The following is a 20,279-nucleotide window of genomic DNA, read 5'->3' as shown; positions in this document are numbered from 1 at the left end:
GCTACGACGGAGCTGCGCCGGGGGGAGGATGTTGCGGACGGCGAATAAAATAGTCTTAAGTTGTGATTGTAAATTGTTTTTTAAATGCATAAATTGTTATTTAGTTAAGGTTTATGTTATATTACGTTTTGTTATGTATTAGAAATAAGTTTTATGTAAATAAATAAAGGAAAAATATAAAAACCCCTAGGATAGAAAGAGAGGGACATGTATGAGCGAGATAGCGTGTTAGAAAGAGAGGGCTATAGGAAGTGAGCGAGACGGGAATAAGAGCGACTGCTGCGTTAGCCCCCCGTCGGTTGTAACACTCACTTTGCCACTTAAGGTGGCTAAAAATAGGGTCCGGCACGCTCCGGAAAATAGAAGAATTGTGAATAAATGGTCAAGAAAAGAAAATACAGGAAGAAAAATTAAATTGGAGTTTTTATTGCAAACCCGTACTCAACAATACTATCAAAGCGCACGTTCAAAATCCTTCATGCATTATATAAATATAGCTGCAATCCTTGCAAATGTTTACGATACCGGTATTTGCATAGATACTTGATACTTATATGTATGTCATATGTGTAAACAGAACCAGTTGCTCCTCGCCTCACGCCGTCTCGTATAGAACGCAACGTTATGAAACATAATACACTTGCTAAGCTATTTGTAAGTACTTGTCATGATTATTGGAATCAGAGTTGAATTACACTAGGCATGCGTAACTGAATAGTCCAGGGAAACACCGATAATATTCTTTTATAATATGTAAGTAGCAAATATGTCTGATCCTTCCTGATGTCGGCCACATATGACCGGCCACTAAGGACTATGATGGAACGCCTCGGATAAGTATCGATTATCACTTGCCTAAACAGTGAATGAAAACATTTTGAGGAAACCTGCTTACATGAGAAATCTAAAAAAAAAATTCAAATGTAAGTGAAGTCTACCGATACGCACTTGGCCAGCGCGGCGGACTATGGCCTAATCCTTCTCATTCAGAGAGGGGACCCGTGCCCAGCAGTGGAACAGTAATGGGTTGATGATATGAGAAGAGACTACTAGACATATGCACAATGCACATTCACGGATTTTCATGTTGTATCCGCAGTAAAATTACCACAAAACACTACTTTCCAGATCCGACATACATCTTATGACTATATATCACGTTTTGTCGCTTATCGCTTGTCGCTTAACTCGCTTAAAGGCATCTATTAGCTCGATTAATGAATAAACTGTTAATGTAACGTCAATTTTACGGCAGTAATTAATTTGACTGACAGAAAATTACCGTTCAACAACAATAATAAATAGTCAGGTGACAGAAATGGATAAATTAATAAACGTTGAACACTTATATCCCCATCGCATACTAAAAATCCCCGTTTTTAAATGTATGTAACCCATATAAAAAGTAGCCAAACGCCTAGATCAAAACTTTTCCATCGGATTATTTCCTAGTCGGAGATCGAACCCGGAACCCTCTGCTTGACACGGTGTGCTAACCACTGCGCTTCCAATGTCAAGTGGAATGTATGAATGGCGTCTAAGACCAGAGAATATAAATGTGAATAGCATTTATGTAAGTAAGAAATTATAAAATTATTTACACCCAGTAAACCAGTTTCGGAATATCATCAACGTCGCAGAGCGTGGTGGTCTTACGCCTACAGCTGTGTGGGTGTGGGTACCCACATCAGCATAAAAGTAACCGACACCGCTTTATACGCGAATTACTTACATAGAAGTGTTTATTACAGAGTGGCAAATAAAATAAGGAATTTATTTCAGGACCATGTTCGGTATTCGATTCCTAAATACATAAAAAATGACGTTAATTTTAACACTATTATCCATTAAAATACATTATTGATGAACACTGAGCCCTACTAAAGCCCAGCTCGCAAATAATAACGTGATCATGTGGCAATATAACTGAACCATGCCAAAAAGAAAATGAGCTTCATTAGTATTGTAGTTAGCTGGTGCGCTTTCAGGGCGAGGAAAGAATGAATCCCCTTAATGAATGAGGATGAATTTCACTACATTTTTGCGATTTTTTTTGTAACTGGTTTCTTTTAATCACATATGAGTACGAATTAGCGTCCTTTGTATAATCATACACCCTGTATATCTTTGGTTACTATGTATTGTGCTTACGTGTCAAGTGCAGCACTTAAGGGGATAAACAATCATCATGATATCAGCCCTTTATCGTTTATTGTTAGATATATATTTATAACAAGGTCCTAATTCTGATAGATTCAACAAGCTTCTATGAAAACCACTTGAATGTAATAAGTAATATGTTCAATACGTGTAAAATATCTGTCACGAGTCACGTTTCATTATCCATTTTGTAATAAACAAACTTTCATTAAATAAACAAAAAGCTATAAATAATCTACTCTTACAATGTTAAGTTGAAATTTTTGAAATCTACATATTAGTATTAAAATAAAAATTCACACACTCGGTTCAGTTACTTACTATATTCCTTTACGTAACTAAATAAATAAAATTTAAAATTTATCACATCGCAATAGGATTCATCGACCAAAGAATACGCAATCATTGTCTTTCAAATATATTTATGTTTATATAGATAAGTTACTTTTTATCGCATTCCTTTTTGATACACACAGTATATAAAGTATATGTTTATATTGTGTATATTATGTAACTCAAATAATTGGCGAAGTGCGAATCGAACTTACACAAGCAGGGTTCCGTAGCAACATAAAATATTTAACAGTATAATATATTTTTAATAGAGCAGCTTACTATTTATTACTATAGCAGTATTATTCGTTGTTATAGCGGCTTTAGCAATCTACCAAAAGTTATAAATGTCTATCTAACAATGTTCAAAATATAGAGCCCTATGACAGACGAACCGATACCAGACGCACAGTAATAGGCTCCTATTTTTACCCTCTGCATACAGAACCCTAAAAATCTAGTTATTTTACGGTATCAAATACCCCATCGCCCCCAGTCCGCAACGTTATTGCGAGTCGTAAAGGATTCTGATTGATGGCTGTAGCACAAGGAACCATTATATGCTTCAGCAAGCGCACGTTGTAAAGTTTTTATTAGCACCCGATATGTATAAAACCGATACGTATCGCGCAATCGGATGCAGGAGTACAAAGCGTAAAATGAAATAAAATATTTGATTTGTTCAGGTTTTTTATTATTCGGTACCGAAGGCGCCAGTTTTTTTTTTTTTTTTGCATGTATAAAGTACCGTATGAGTAATAGGGTACTTTATATTAATTACAATCTAGCCTACTATAAGACTAATGAGTAATTTTACGCTAACTTAAACTGCTAAATAATCATATAATGAAGGCGGCGTCCTCTGACACTGCACTTCTTTGTCTTATCACATAAAGGAGTAGACACATTGTTCTTGTGTTCTATAATGTTCACTTATCACTATTTCACTAACACTACACTGTGTCATGTCACTAACTCAAATGGTTTAATCCTTTTGAGTCTTCTCACTTGGTCCGTCGTATCGAGGAGCTGGATCGCCTCGATATTGACGTGATGGTGAAGTCTTTTTTGATGGCCTTCAGCATAAGTGCTAATCACTTTTTTAACAAGGTCTACTTGAAGGTCCCGATGTAGATCTTCGTTTCTTACATACCAAGGTGCATTTGCAATACCCCTAAGTACTTTATTTTGGAACGTTTGTATGATATCTAAATTACTCTTTTTGGTACAACCCCAGAGTTGAATACCATATGTCCATACAGGCATTAGGACTTGTTTATATAACAATATTTTATTGTATATAGACAGCGAGGAATGTTTCCCAAGCAGCCAATGCATAGCTCTGTATTTGAGCTCCAACTCATCACGTTTTTTCTTGACGTGAGCTCTCCAGCGCAGCTTCGCATCAAGGGTCATGCCAAGATATTTGGCTGTGTTTGCGTATGGTATGGGTGTATTGTTAATATATATAGGTTGATAATTAGGGTGCCTATTTGTAAAATCAATGTGCACTGATTTGCTTTCATTGAGTTTCATTCGCCACTTCTTCGTCCAATTGATTACTTTGTTGATAGCTGCTTGGCATTTCTCCGCTGCTTCAGCGTGATCATTCCCTGCAGCTATGATTGCCGTATCATCAGCAAAAGTTGCGAAGATGTTATTTTCTGTTTCTGGAATGTCACAGGTGTATAAGAGGTACAGGACCGGCCCCAATACACTACAGGAAGGCGCCAGTGATCATTATTTATTAATGACTTAAGATGTATCTTCATTCACTAAACGTATTTCTTACTGTTAGAACAATAAATGAAATATCAAGGCAAATTAAAAGGATATTCATTTTATACTTTAAACATAAAATAAATAATTTATTTTACTTCTACTTTCATTTAGTTGCCAAGTCTCTTTCTAAAACTGAAACTTCGAGCATTATACTTTCTCGCGTCTCCAGCGCGGGTTTGAATAATCCATTAAAGATCAAACATTTTAAAGACATAATGTTACTTCACTCTTTCATACGCAACGTAAGAATGAAACTAAAGTAATATAAACTTATAAACAATTGACTAAATACCAACCTCTGTAGCGTTTAGAGACACTAAATGACACAGCGCATATATACGACCGGTATCAATTTTACAAGCCCACACGATCACAAATATAAAGCTTAATACAAGTCCATAACAACTGTGTTAATAAGAGCTGTGTTAAAGAGAAGTAAGGGAGATGGTAAAGGAAACACTTGAGAGGGTTCTAACTAGTCCCATCGAATAGCAACTAGCAAGGCATCTACGGTTACTGTGGGTCCAATCCTGTCGGGAGTTGATTACAGCATGTTAGTGGCTCCTTACCGACAGATGCCACCTGTCTTATATGTACGTTTGAACCTACTATTTCATAAAAGCCCTGTACTACCAGTTAAATTAAAACTTCTCACATAAGGAATATAATGTGATTGCAACAACTACAACTACTCGTATAAACAAACTAACAAACGATCTTTGAATTAAGGTCATGAACTTCAACACGACAATCTAGGTCCTAGGTTAATGACTTAACATTATTATTTACTCGTAATTGTATAAAACACATGCCACTTAAATGGAAGTAATAACCTACCTACATTCAACCGCTTAGTTCCCAAAACAGCTTTAGTAAACTTTTCTTTTACTTTTGGTCCTATCAGATTAGCATTGGTCATTCACGTTACGACGATTGCCTTGATACTAAATCACGTATTGGCGAATAGGCTATTTGACACTATCCAAAATATGCTACGAATTTGTGGCCACGCGCGTTTCAGCCACTGCATCGCCTTTTTCGCGGTTGAGTTGCTACATTGAAAGTTTCTTATTCCCACACTCATAGCCCCGACACTAGAATTTCTATAATCTGATTATTGTCATTAAAAGATACAAGAATTCAGCGTTAACTTTCATGATAATGTAACCTGGGAACTTCTACAAAGTGGACCGGTAATCATTACACAGTCTAAAATATGATATAATCAATACATGTATGCAAATTATGTATAATACATCATTTAAACCTCATATAATAATCAGTATGCGATGTGTTAAAACTAGAGTTGAAACGATCAATTTCAGTTCGGGTAATATTCAAAGGTAAACTGAACCAGTCTTTTATGGTTCTAGAGAACCACTTGGGCAAACAGAGGTGTTTTAATAGCTGGTCATATGTTGTACACACTGGCCGCACTAAATTGACATGATATGGCAAACAAGACACATATCCTTCCTTTGAGTGGCCGCTAATTCACACTAGGTAACATTATCGTGAACATGACAATATGCTATATAGTCTATGGGTATTATTATAGTGGTATTTTGTTGCTGTGGTTTTCGCAGATAGTGGTATTTGTGTAGATTAGATTTTTTAAAGATAGTGGTATGTTTCCAGATAGTACAGTGGTAGGTTGGTTACCGATAATAATAAAAATACGTAGAAATGAGTGTCCCCTTACATTGACCCTTACAATGAGTGACCCCATACATATCTATTAATAAAAATACGTAGAAATGAGTACACCTTACACAAATTAAAAAAGTTGTAAGTAGTAGTGCGTAGTAAAGTTAAAATAGCGAATAAATTCTTCATCTTGAGTATAGATTAAGTGTCAGATTTTTCTCCCCGTGCCCATCATCAAAATAAAAAATAAACTGTTTACAAAATTAGTTACCAGATCGACAAAACTATTAAAAACATATAATACGGAATTATCCAAACTATACAAAAACACGAGCTAATAGCACGCCTACAAAATTGTTTACACATTTTTAACACGTTTTCATACACTACCATTTTATTTAAATTAAGAAAATATTTTATTAGTTTCTACGACAACCAAAATATCGAACCAATCAAACACACTCTTTAACATAATATTTATAGCAATCAGTGACAAAACTCCTATAAATATTAATAACGTTATTCTAAACGATATTATAAGCTGCATTATGCAATATAATTATGATTGCACAAACCCGTAATAATATTCCTGCTTCTGATGCGAGATTCATCTCCATAATATTAGCTTTGGTAGCTCACTCTATTAGGGATGAGAGTTTGTGAAATTATCGAACCAAATATCAAAGGTCTTGAATATCGATATACCGACAATAACAAAAACACGCGGTATTGTTAACAGATCTATAAGATCTGAATATAAGGTTTTTTTTGCGGACGCAGTTCAATTGAAATCAATTTTGACGACCATTATCGCCAATCTAGAATAAAAAATATATATCAATTTTTCAATATCGATATTTCAATTTATTTCGATGTGATATTGTATCGGTCACAATCCAATAAATATCGATATTTTAGTGTGGATACTATCGAGTGTTCTTTATATCGTCCCATCCCTACTTCCCTACCCACTACCTGTTTATTTTATCGCGTATACCGGCATTCAGTTCATTAGATTAGTAATTATCCGACGAAACGAGTTTTTCATTTCTTCTTTAATAGTGGAATCAGCTACACAATGCAAATTTTAATAAATATTATCATTTTTCAAAGTTATAAGAATAGACGAAAATGAACCGTTTGTCTGTCATAATTTCCAATTTGCTTATTTGCATAAAATAAAAATCGTTGTTTTTTAACCAATATCACACATCTATCTATCGATACACAGATATATTGAACATATTTCCATAGAAAAGAAATTATCTATTCGTTGTACCTATACATTATTTTTAAATTTTTACTCTGACGAATTTAGAATCATTTTCATCGATTTTGGGAAGACCGCACACAAACACAAAAAATCTAGATATGTATGTAGTACATATGATCCTCAGTAGAAGAAAAAAACTTTATTATGACAACAGGTTACATAGAAAAGTATGCTCGCTAAAGCTATGAACAGAATCACGCGTAGAAACTAGTTAATTAGTTAATAAAATGTTTTGCAATGGTTCCATATTTCAATAATCCAACCTTGGTTATTGCGTCAAAAAATCGGTAAAGTTATCTTATCAATGAGCATACGCACGACCTTATCACAAATACTTTCAGACAGCGCGGCGTCGAATACTGTAAACAATATTACTTTTATATTTGTTGTACTCACTTGTACATGTGAAACTATTGTGCATATTTAGAGCAAGTATTGATCGACCGGGGAGGTACCACCGTCACATACATTTCTAGCGTGAAACATATCTGAGTTTCAATGGATGAGGCGATCTTCTTAGTCCTCAGGAATAGCAACGCACCTGTGATCAATCTCAGATAGAAAATCTAATTTTATCTGGGGTTGTGAGACCTCCATGCGCGGCAGTAGCTACATACCATCAGGGTTCAACATTATACAAATTTAATATAGTCAACCTTCGATATTGTAGATATAAACAGTAAAGTAAATAATAAGGCGGCTTGACAAAGACCGCCAATCGCTCTATTTACTCAATAATAAATCAACGGTATGTTGTTTACGTATAAGTTTTAATTAGTAAATGAATAATCAGTTATGTTGTACAGATAATTTTAACAAGACATCAGACGCAACATTCTTTAATATATTGCGAATTGCTGAGTTACATTCCTATCGGTAATGGTATTTACGTAAAAAAATGGCCAAGTGCGAGTTGAACTGGCTATGGGGAGTTCCGTACTATTAAATATTCATTTGTTTTTTATTTTTAGTATTTCTTGTCATAGTATCGAGAACATTGTGAAAACATTTGTGCGGTTGAGCTATTACGGTCCAATAGATAAAGCAAAAAACGCTGGAAAATAACGGTTTCTTGTATGGTGACCATCATTAATTTGAATATTTTTTTTAGTATTTTCTGTTATAGTGGTTACACACACTCTGTAAATTCAAGTGTCTATCTATTACGGTTCACGAGATAGAGCCCTATGACAGACGGACAGACAGCGGAGGCTTAGTAATAGGGTTCCGTTTTTACCCTTTGGGTACGTAACCCTAAAATGCGGCAAATGTCGGAATACGTACACACATGAAGAAGTCCGTAGACGGACTTTATTATCTTTTATTTTATCGGCAGTAAAAAATAATTTATACTGTATAGTTAGTTATTCTTGGGGACAATATAAAATACAAAGTAATAAAGTTCGGTAGCTCAATAAACTTAGAATATTTAATGGGCACATGCTTATTAAGTAGCTATACATTTTTTTCGATTTTTTTGCCTCTAAGTTGTTAAATGGAAGAAGCACTTCTTAAAGGTCATATCATTTTAATCTAGTCATCTACCTAAAGTGATATCGATACATAAACGATTCAATAATCAGCATATTATATTCGAGCATCAACCAATCAAATAGAAACAGTAGACAGGACATAACGGTATTGATCCACCTGATATATAATTCGCGACATGCAGGTTCTTTAAAACACATAACGACATATTATCACGAAAGTTGCATAACAAAGGCAATGCAAATGTAGTTCCTGATAATATATTAGTATGTATGACATAGACAATGATATATTCAAACTATAGATACGTTACATGCCCACTCAACAACTTAATAAAGTGAACGAAAATCGAGCGCATACACATATTACTACATAGATGAATATTCTATACAGAGCTATTGGAACAATACGATAAAAAAGACAACTGTTTGACATTACGTTTTAAGTCTCGTTCATATGTAAATATCGACGTAAATTTTGCGTCTCAGTCACTTCACTTGTGGAAGGAACACGTTGTCTCTTTCTTGTCAGTTACCAGGCGGGCCAAACACGAAAAATAAACAAAATTTAATAATCACTCCTCACTTACTTGTAATATGTGATTCCATAACGCTTGTTTATTTTTTGCGCATAATTTTATATTTTTACATTGACGCATTGCACAAGAAGACATTTTGAGGCTAAGAAGACTAAAATAATGATTATTCCGTTTTAAATACGCGTCAATTACTGCGCGAGAGCGACTGGAATCAACAAACACCAATTGGTTGCTTTTGTACATTTCAAGTTTTGCCCGCTAGTAACGTATCTTTAGTTATTATATCAATGGACATAGGTGCAACGCGTCTGTCATCGGTCAAACTATACTATGAACCGCACGCATTAATTCTTGTTATCGGCCATGCTGCGACATTTTAACGCACTGTGAGGTCATTTACCGGAGCGGGTCTGACACAATAAAGTATCTATATCAAAAAGTTAAAACAGACTTATCAATACAATCTTGCTGTACAAATGGATCTCCCGCTATGTATCCGGGTTTGTAAACCCCAATTTTGTTGAAGTAATATGCGTCTGGCAAATAAATTATCATTTGAAACCTTCAAAAGGTACCCGACGACGTGGGAAAGACGCCGGGTTATGTGGAATTTTTATCACACTAAAACGCCCCCGGTGGCCGTCCTCAGCGCTTGTTGGACAACTCCGGGATCTCCGACGGAACAAAACCGGAGTCCTCGAAGCGCGATGCCCCGATCGGGTTCTGCCCCGGGGTAGCGTTCGCTCCTCCCACAACATCTGGTGATTACGACGGTATGCGACCACACATCGCTGTCCTTCCCGGGGTAGTTTACTGGACGGTTCCAGCCACTCTGCCGCCCGCAACCCCGGAAGCCGCATTTTAGTCGCCTCTTACGACAGGCAGGGGATACCGTAGCCCTATTCTAGTCCCGGAACTACAGGAACAGATCATTTAAAACCTACTTGCCTCAGAAATTACTGAGAAAGTTCTAATAGGTTTATTAAGTTTCCTAATCCGTACCTACTAAGCCAGCACGGTGGACTATGGCGATAATCACGTACGTTATAAATTTACTCTGATTTTGAAGAAATCAAAAAGCAATAAAATAAAGAAACGACTTCAAACAAAGCACAGAAATCTTAAATGTCTAGCAGTTCTAGCTGTCCAAGCATCCATGAAAAGTTATAACTTTCTACATTTCTAAAACACCGAACCGCTGACTTAACTCGTTCGATAAGTTACAATGTAATAATAACCTCTGCGTTTAAAAAGTTTAATAACTCACATTACAAACATATTGTATAAAAGCATCTGCGTTTTTACGTGTACTAAACTGTTAAACGAAAATAATTAGCCAAGTAATTATAACAAGCCTTTTGCTGTCATTCTTTTCCCAAGATATTAAAGCAGACAATTAGTTTCTCGTGGATGCAACATTAGAAGTGCTTTAGATGCTTGTGACGTCACAGGCATCTAAAGCACTTCTCAGGGACCTTCTGGAACGAGTTATATTAATGATCGTTTAATAGTACCACCAAGCACATTTTACAAGGAATAAATATGTACAATGGAATTTAAAAGGCATCACTATTGACCAAAGAGCACTAAATATTTTAGAGGCATCTAAAAGACTTCTCACGAATCTCCCTGGACGAGATATATTAATTTAATGATCGTTTACTACTTGGACCACCAAGTTTCGTTAAGCATATTTTGCAAGGAATAAATACGTACATTGTTATTTAAACCGCACGGCTATTGACCAAAGAGCAATGAACATTTTAGAGATTATTGTTTTTGCTTGTTCGAACAGAAGCCCGCGGCACAACAAGAAAATTTTTAAACTGAAATTTTACAAAGACATACATAGAATTGCTCTCTCATAAACTTATGAGAACATACAAAAATTAGTAGGTGCATTCGAAATAACAAACGCGGATAAAAAATATTCAATAAATATTACCTTGCAAACGACAGAGCCGAGAGAGCGAGAGTAAAAGGGTCTTGTTTTTCACTTTGGGTACGGATCCCTAAAATTGCTTATTTGACGTTTGATCCTTTACCAATATAGTTACAGAATACGTGGGTGCGTTTTTAAGTTCGCGGAATGAGGGACAAGAAGGGAAAATAAAATTACAAAATTATTTTTCTTTTGCTACATATTCTCCTGCAAGACGAATACATGTTTCAGATCTTTGTATTAACTTATTTAAACCCTCATAAAAAAATGTTTTGTCCTTGTCGGAAAAATTGCGTCCCTAACTTCTTCGTCTGTAGAAAATTTATTTCCACGAGGCTTTTTTTCATTTTTGGAAAGAGATAATAAGCGCTGGGAGCCAGGTCTGGACTATAGGGTGGGTGATTTAAAATATCAAAGCTCACCTTATGCAGGGCAGCCAGTGCAATACGGCTCTTGTGTACGGGCGCATTGTTGTGCAACAGCAGGACACCTCTGGTTAATTTTCCTCGCCTTTTTTCTTTGATGGCTTATTTTAACCACTCCAGGATTATTGCGCAATATTCTCCGGTTATAGAAACACCTTTATCTTCATAATCTATTAACAAAATTCCTTCTGAATCCCAAAAGACTGTCGCCATGAGTTTTCCGTCCGATTGTAACACCTTAAACTTTTTGTGAGGTGCTGTACCCTTTTTATGCCACTGCATGGAGTCTTGTTTAGACTCAGATTCATAATGGTGAACCCAAGTTTAATCTCCAGTTACAATTAGATTCAGTACAATATCCTTGTCTTCTCCAAAGAGGTCCAAAAACGCACGGGAACATTCAACGAGCTGTTGTTTTTGAGGCGGCGTGAGCATTCTCGGCACCCACTGCGCGCTGACTTTAGTCATGCCAAGATGGGCATGCAGAATGTTAAAAATGGTTGTATCCGATACTCCAACCATTTCTGCAAGCTGTTTCTGCTTTAGCCGAGCATCTTCCAGTACTAATTTTTCGACTTTCGCCATCGTTTCCGGAGTGGTCAGCTCAACAGACCGTCCCGATCGTGGGTCGTCTTCAAGTGAATCCCTCCCTTGCTTAAAAAGGTTGTTCCACTTGTAAACCATCGTTTTCCAGGGCAAGAGTCCCCGTAAACCGATGACATCTCTTTCCATTATGATTTGCACATACTTTCCTTGCTTGGTAAGGAACTTTACAACGGCGCGATGCTCGATTTTCTCCATACTTCAAATTTTCTTCCGTATTGAGTTGTTTAATTGTCGATAGTTTTAAAACTAATGATGCAATTGTGATAAAACTTTATATTTATACTATTTATGAGTCACTTAACACGCACCACCCTTAACGAGCCCGCTATCCCCCCTCCAACCCCGCCATTCCGCGGACTTAAAAACGCACCCTCGTATGTTCATCTACGCATAAATACTACATAAACATAAATAATATCCTATTAAAATATTTCTATCGAATAAACATTTACTTTTCTCTAACATATGCATTGTACCTACTCTTGCCCACCTTTCTAAAGCTAATTTTGCTTAATACGTAGAAAAGCCCTTGGTAAAAGTTACTCCGCCCAGTAACCGTTTAGACGCATTAGCGGCATCGCTCCAAGCCTGTTCTGATAAGCGCTATCTATATCAAGTGACAACAGGTGAGTGACTCGAGCTGTTTGCGTAGAGGGTTGTGTCCACAAATACTTCATTCACCCTTCTGTTTATAACACGTTTTTTATGAGCATTACAAGTAACAACAAATGTATAATCCATCGGATAATAAGTAGCTATTAGCAAACATAGATATTCGTTATCAAAAACATATACTATAGTTCGATCGTCTACGAGATCGAAATATTCGGTAATAATATTATTAATGTAAAGTGACAAACCTAAACGAAAGAATGAATGAATGAACCGGCTTTCAATGAATGTTGAGAGTGAGAAACCTAATGCCACAGATGCGTTACCACCATTAAGGACTAAGTTGGGATGATGATGTGTGTTTCTGGGTCCATTAGCGTACCCTCGAAACTACTGTTAGCGTTAGGGTTACCAGGGTGGAACTACAAAAAGTCCTACTACCTTTCAATCTTCATACTGATAAATAACACCTGTCAATTCAGCTGCAGTATCAGCTGTAATTCTATGCAGCTGTCATCTTGTATGAAGAATGTGGTAAGTCCACATAAGACAATAATACTATTTGGGTCTGGTTATGTGCACACTATTTTAAAAAAGCGCACCTTACCTTTAATGAACCTATACCTAAGTACTCAACTATTTTCGTCATTCAAAAAACTAATAGGAACTATTTATATACGCAATGTGTTCGATAAACTATTCAACTAATTTGTAATTACTGCACTACTTGGCTATTATTTCGCTACATAGGGCACACTTAATTAAAACATGCTCTAAATTGATCCTACGTAACTCGAAAAGGGAAAGTCGCAAAAAAAAATTAAATACCAACGTATAAAATACAATTAACGAAAATATTTTTCAATCTTTATACGAAGTACCTAAGAACACCATGGGTACAAACTCCATCATCATTATCTACGTTATCAACATTAAAATACAATTAAGATACGCTTTACGGCCCATAATAACCCTTCCAAATTTATTGTGGCCGTATTTTTAGTTACCATATTACGTAGAAATGACTTGTAGACGATAAGACGATAGGAATCAGTGACATTTGTCGACGGAATTAGGGCATGTAGGTTATTAGGTCTTCGAAAGGTCACTTTGTGTTTTCTACGAATTTGAATATGCATTACTTATATAGTCACAGTAGGAAATAGAATGAATTTTACGCTAATTTTCATAATTAATACTACATATTAAAAATCATGTTACATTTGAATAGATTAAGAATGATGAAATGCCTAATAAGTTTGCCTTCCTACAATCTTCATACTGAAATACTACAGCGCTACAGTCTAAGGCCGGCACCATGCTTGAAATGTGAAGAGTTCTACCACTTTTGTTTTGTAGCGTAAAACTAGTACGTTATGAGGTAAACGTAGAGATGCCGCTATCAAACAATAAAAAGCTTTACAAAGTGTATACTTACATGTACGTACTCAGAAACTTATAATAATGTAGGCAAACATCCAGAGAATATAAAATGTCCTAAACTTAAACTGTCAACGTATTTTTGGAAAAATGCATTTGAAAAAAGTGCTCTCAATTCCCTAATCAGTAGCGTACAGAAAACATACCAAGTAAACCGTACCGCACATACGCCCACACGTGAACCGAATAATTCGAACAAACGAATGTGAGGTGTGAGAACTGGGAATACCACCATTGAGGGACAAATTTACAGGATATTTAAAATGTATATTTAATTCTCAAATCATAAATGTATAAAATACATGAACCGGCAGTTAGTACGATACATCATGAAAGGTTAAGAGAGTGTCCACAAAGTTTTAGAATGTTAAGTGTGACAAAGGATAATGGCGTCATAAACTCTGTCACGTGACGTCTAATTAAGAACGCACATAATAAATAATATGTATTTATTGTTGAGTATTCTCCACGAAAATCGCAAAACGGGACATCCCGCCTCAACCGAAACGCTTGGCAACCCCAGTACGAACACACTACTTACGTTGCGAAAGCCAATTGAGACGTCACCAAATACAGCGATGAGAACCATTTTTACAATAAAACCGTCAAAACACAATTTATATACAACATAAAAGTCGAAGGCAAGACAACAGCTACTCACCTCGCGCCCACAAGCAACTGGTCCCTTGCCACATCGAAGAGCAGTTGCGAAAATGATTTAGCGCTGGTGTCTTCGAAGATATCGCTGTCGGTGGCCAGGAGATCTGTAACATCGTATATTTCTTTGTAGGATGCTGTTACTTAATCTATAAACAAATAAAAGCGATCTATCTGTGACTTTGGAATAAAGTTTGTCTTATATTTGTACTATAAACCAGTTCTTTTTTATAAGTTGATTGGAGATAATTTTAGATACCGTTTAAGAGAATTTTCATGGAAAGGCTAGAAATTTAAAATGAGTATTACAAATGTTAAACATTAGATTCGTTTATAAAAATATATTTCTTAGCACCAGCAATTTTTTAAACGTTAAATTTAATTATCGGTTATAAAATCATATTGAAATTAGACTTAGGACGAGACGAATAATTATTTAAATATTTATGTAAAATGGACAACAAAACCCCTGCTGCGTCCACTTCGCACTTATAAAAAATATTTGCTTTATTTGGTACACAAACCAACTCAAGCACTTTATCCACACATTTAAATTTGTGACGATTCGTTAAGGTTTGGCAAGCGTGTGTATGCGTCATATGAATAAAAACATCGTTTACCGATTGAACTTAATACATGTCAAGAATAATTCAAATAGAAAAAAACTCAAGAACAAATTTAAAACTAATGCTCGGTAAATACTTTTAGCTAAGAGTGTTTGGAATGTTAATAGCTTGCTAATATTTAACTATTAAATGGGCGTTGTATATAATCATTTAAAAACTGGTTGAAAAACAAAATAGAAGTGTCTGTGCCATTTTCTCACATTGCATGCAGATTTGAAAGTTAGCAAAGCATTCGTTTTTAATTTTTTATTTGTATCTGGTAATAATGGTATAAGGTAATCTAAGACACGGCTGAGCCGATCGCGAATCGAGAATATCTAATCCTATCTGGGTTGATTACAAATTTCCATGAGCGGCACTAGTAATTTACCATCAGGTGGACTGCATGCTCATCTGCTACTCCTATATTATAAAAAAGACCCTTACGAAAAAATAACCTTTTAAATTTACAATATTTTAATCTGAAAATATTTTTTAGTTTTATGTTAACAGAACAGCATGATATACGTAACATATTTTATTCATATATTATGTATAACAGGAACTTAAATGCTTGACCGTCACGTGCCATTAGATTTATCCTATATACTTCCGTAATATTTTTTTCTACATCCTGACATGACTATGCAATGCACATTACAAATATGATGAATATTGAATATTTTTACAATGCCGTCGACCACACAGTGCTTGATGTATATTTTTATAATACAGGAGTAGCAGACGAGCATGCAATCCACCTGATGTTATGTGACTACGTACTATCGCTCACGAACATCTCTAATCAACCTCAGATAAGACGAGATTTCTACCTGAGATCGGCCACAGATGCCGTTATTTCTGAAGACTATACTGAATTGCCGCCAAAAAATGACTCAAAAATAGTGTGGGAAGCACACCATTCAAACCAGAACACAAGAGCGCAGCAGTAACACTGCCGCATTAGGCAGAAATAGGTATGGCGCAGGTGCCGCTAGAGTCGAACCACTGAGAGTTCACCTTTATAGACTTCATTCTATGCATCAAAATCTATATGAAAAGAGTACCTTACAAAGGAAATGATTAAGTACCCTAACGAACGAGAAACTGAGACAAGAATAAGACATCCTGTGACATTCTCGAGGTCCGTCAACTTCCTGCACGATATTTACGAGCCTAGGCGCTCACTAGATGTGATTCGTAATTAATTAACTAATGACTCATGTTCGATACAAAGTACTGAACATCTTTGATAAGCCAGACGGGGGTAACTTGAGATGTAGAACCAAAATTGTATGTGTAATACAAATAAGCGTTATATAATTTTATCAGGTCATGGTCTGTTATACGAGTATACCTAACGAGGTAGACGACAGGGAGAACCATGTGCATACCTATGAAATTGACGGATGGAAAGTGCCAGAATGACTTATGGACAATTAAGATAAATGAGTATTACACAAGGAAGTAACAGTGATGTGAAGTTAGTAATAGCTTCTCCATCGCATAGCTGTAGCTTGGAATCCCATCCATGCATCTCTGATTTTCAACCAAGTGTCCAAATAAACAGGTTATGTAATCATCGCCTATATATATTTACATGTTCGTACTATTGGCACAAATCCTCCTCATTCTGAGAGAAGACCCGCATCCAGAACAGGGACAATTCGTGTGTTAAAGTAGCCACATATTCCGTAGTCTTATGCGAAATGGTGACTACGTTGTAATTTTCACCTGACATAACAATACGACAGGAAGTAATTACAAGCATGTTTCTACATCCTTACAGAATGACACCGGAAAATTGACAAAAAGTGTAACTTATAAGGCATCTCACAATCCTGTCGTCAAAAGGAAAGGCTGACACCTGTCTCATTCGGAAAGAAACCTTAGAATGGTCACTGCAGAAAAATTACACGCGGATTTTTAAAACGAGTTATGTTACTTTATATCAATCAAGAATTATCGTATCCGTTCGCATGAGAATTAAGACGTTCGAAAAGTCTACCAAAAATTATGAAGATCGATTCATAGTCTACATTTATTTAAATAAGCATATTAAAAAGCTCGCTGATAAAACCAAAATACCTATCGTAACAATACTTAATAAGATCCAAGTAATTGTATCGTCTTCAAAATCCCATCTTACATGCAATACAAAAAACAAAACTATTCATTACTAACTTCGTATAGAAACTCTGCAATCATCAACTACCCCACTAAAGAAATCTGAGAGATCGAAAGACAGTTTACGATCTGCTACATAATCTATTCTAGCTATCTGCAAAATTTATACGCTACATTACTCTAAAGCGCATGAAATAGGACACCATTTAGGCGCTATCTGATTGGCTCGTTAAATGAGTCTATCGCTAATCAACCATGCAAATGACACCGAACTGGTCTTCCTGCAAAAACCTGCATTGCAACTCACCCGGTATTTGGAGTGACCATAAACGACCACGATCCAATTTAACTTTCCCTTTACATTACACTTGCCAATGGGTTTGAATTAGGGATGTTAAGGATATGAGATTTCGGATTTATGAAAAATATTATAACGGTTTATAGATACTACGGGATTATCTCGGGTTTTCCAATAGTTTCCGTTACGGACATTATTTTTAATGAATTGTAAAAGTGAAGAATATACAAAAAAAGGAAATTTTATTATGGATATATACGGTGGTTTCGGTACTTATAATTCTGGGCACTCACCAGCTTCTATGTGTTATGGACACAAGAAGTCTCAACAAACTACTCATATAATCGTTAACATAATTTCAGATACATCAGAGCATACAAAGTAATCACTTTTGTAAAATTTGTAAAAAGAATCCGACGAAGTAACTGTCAAATTCAATTTTTCGAAAGAGCTTAAAGCCATACAACGTAGGGTTTAGGTATCAATTTATCGTAAAACCTGTCCGAAGCGGACATCCGTGAATGCATCGGAGCAAGAAATTCGCGAAACTGCGGACGAAAAAACCGAATTCGGACGTACAGAATAGATCCTATTTTTTATTTTTTCGAATCTACTGAAAAAAATAACGTGTGAACCAAACGTCGATACGACTACAAAAACGGATGGTCCTTTTGTGTATGTATTACACACAACAACATACTGACAAGAAGATATGTAATGTCTATTAATGACCTAACTATTGGACATCAAAATTACGAGAACATCTATAAAAATATTTTTAAAAGTTACATACAAACGAGAAACTTACTTTTAAACCATTTTCTTACTAAAAGTCCCATCACCATTTCCCCTAATTAGTCATGGCATCCTTAATCGTACTTTCTGCTTCCGCGCACCTCAGAATCAATTGGTCAAGGCACGCACTAATTTCTTCTCCGTAACGAAACTGGAGCACAGCTTTGATTTAGCCGCCGTTTCAAAACTTCCATAAAGTCCAGCTTTCAAAAGCACAAACTTTTTACGAACTTCCAGGTTGTAAACGGGAGCTTTGCTCGTAGTTTACAATAAAGCAACTTAAACGGTGTTATTTGAACTCCATAAAAGTTAAGGAACTTTCAACATGGGATGGTTTTAATTAACTGAACGAACTTCTTTTTATTAGAAAACTACTTTTGATACTAGAGCTAATTTAGACATACATTAAAGACCGTCTCCTTTCAGAAGCAGAATTTATACAATAGTTGCGAATTGCAGATTTTTAGATTACAGATATCCTAAAGAAGGCACTCTTAGGCATGTACTCACATTTTCCTCCACTACTAATTTGCAAAAGCAGAATATATTTTTTTCTAATACGAACGTAACTTCAAAATAACGATAATATAAATACTATGCGTTCCTTAATTTTGATCCTAGTGGATTTGAGCCTGTAAGCCGTAGCTGAAGCACTCATTTATCAAGTCATAATCATCACTGCTAGTATGAACTACTAGTCTATCAATATGTACTTGTACATACGTTAATATTCGTAAGTTTGCCAAGACAGTCACCATATCTTAACCCATCGTTACATACGTTAAATACGCTTAATTAAATCAATTAATATCGAAATATTACCTTGTCTGTTTATTATCCTGAAGTCGTCTTCCGGTAGCTCGCCTTTGCTCAGAGCGCTGAGAAGAATTAATGCTGCAACTTTATATATGCTGGACCACATGATGACAGGTTTGAGACGATGTTAAATCTGAAAATAATTGATTCGATTAATACCAAATAATATAAAAACATGTACATAAGTGTATGGACCTACACTAGATTTAGTTTGTCCTGGATGCCATGGGGCATGGGCTTACACTAAGATAAATACTCGTAGTAAAACACCCATATAAAATTGCTACACCCACAAATATCTAAAAATTTACCTGGTCACTTATTACCACAACGATCTTATAATCGAACCAGGGACTCTCTGCGTTTCGACCACGTGAGACTTATAGGCCTATAAAAACTGGTCCTTCAAGCCGGATGGGCACGGTTCATAGAAACGAGATACAAGCTCTTACTTGTAATTACAATATTTACCCTTTATTAACATATCCGTAGGGATAAATGTAAAATAATCTATATAAATGCAATCTCGTCATTAGGCGAGGCACATTCCTAGAACTAATTCTAGTTTGTTAGCCATTTCATGAATTCTAATTACAAGAGAAAGTAAATTAGAATTATACCAATAAATTGAACTTGTACAAAATATAATAGGTAAGTCATATTTTAGATGCATATTAAATACTACGTATTTACTAAAAGTTAGGTACATACGTCACAATCTACTTAGATCAT

The 20,279-nt window shown here is 35.6% G+C and overlaps 1 protein-coding gene across 1 annotated transcript in view; it reads right to left on the bottom strand.

Annotated features, from left to right (window-relative positions):
* Sema5c (Semaphorin 5c) overlaps positions 1-20,279 on the bottom strand; it is a 71,786-nt gene that overhangs the window by 37,693 nt on the left and 13,814 nt on the right. The window contains exons 2-3 of the mRNA XM_073077230.1: positions 19,554-19,680; positions 14,911-15,013 (exon numbers count right to left, since the gene is read on the bottom strand). Of these exons, the coding sequence (XP_072933331.1) occupies positions 14,911-15,013; positions 19,554-19,653 (203 nt within the window). The 5' untranslated portion in view covers positions 19,654-19,680. The remainder of the gene's footprint in view (positions 1-14,910; positions 15,014-19,553; positions 19,681-20,279) is intronic.

The sequence above is a fragment of the Epargyreus clarus genome, unplaced genomic scaffold (genome assembly GCF_041222505.1).
Source record: "Epargyreus clarus isolate Ecla_fem2 unplaced genomic scaffold, WU_Ecla_fem_2.2 ptg000010l, whole genome shotgun sequence".
In the NCBI taxonomy this organism is placed as follows: domain Eukaryota; kingdom Metazoa; phylum Arthropoda; class Insecta; order Lepidoptera; family Hesperiidae; genus Epargyreus; species Epargyreus clarus.
This window is presented reverse-complemented; position numbering and strand designations above follow the sequence as displayed.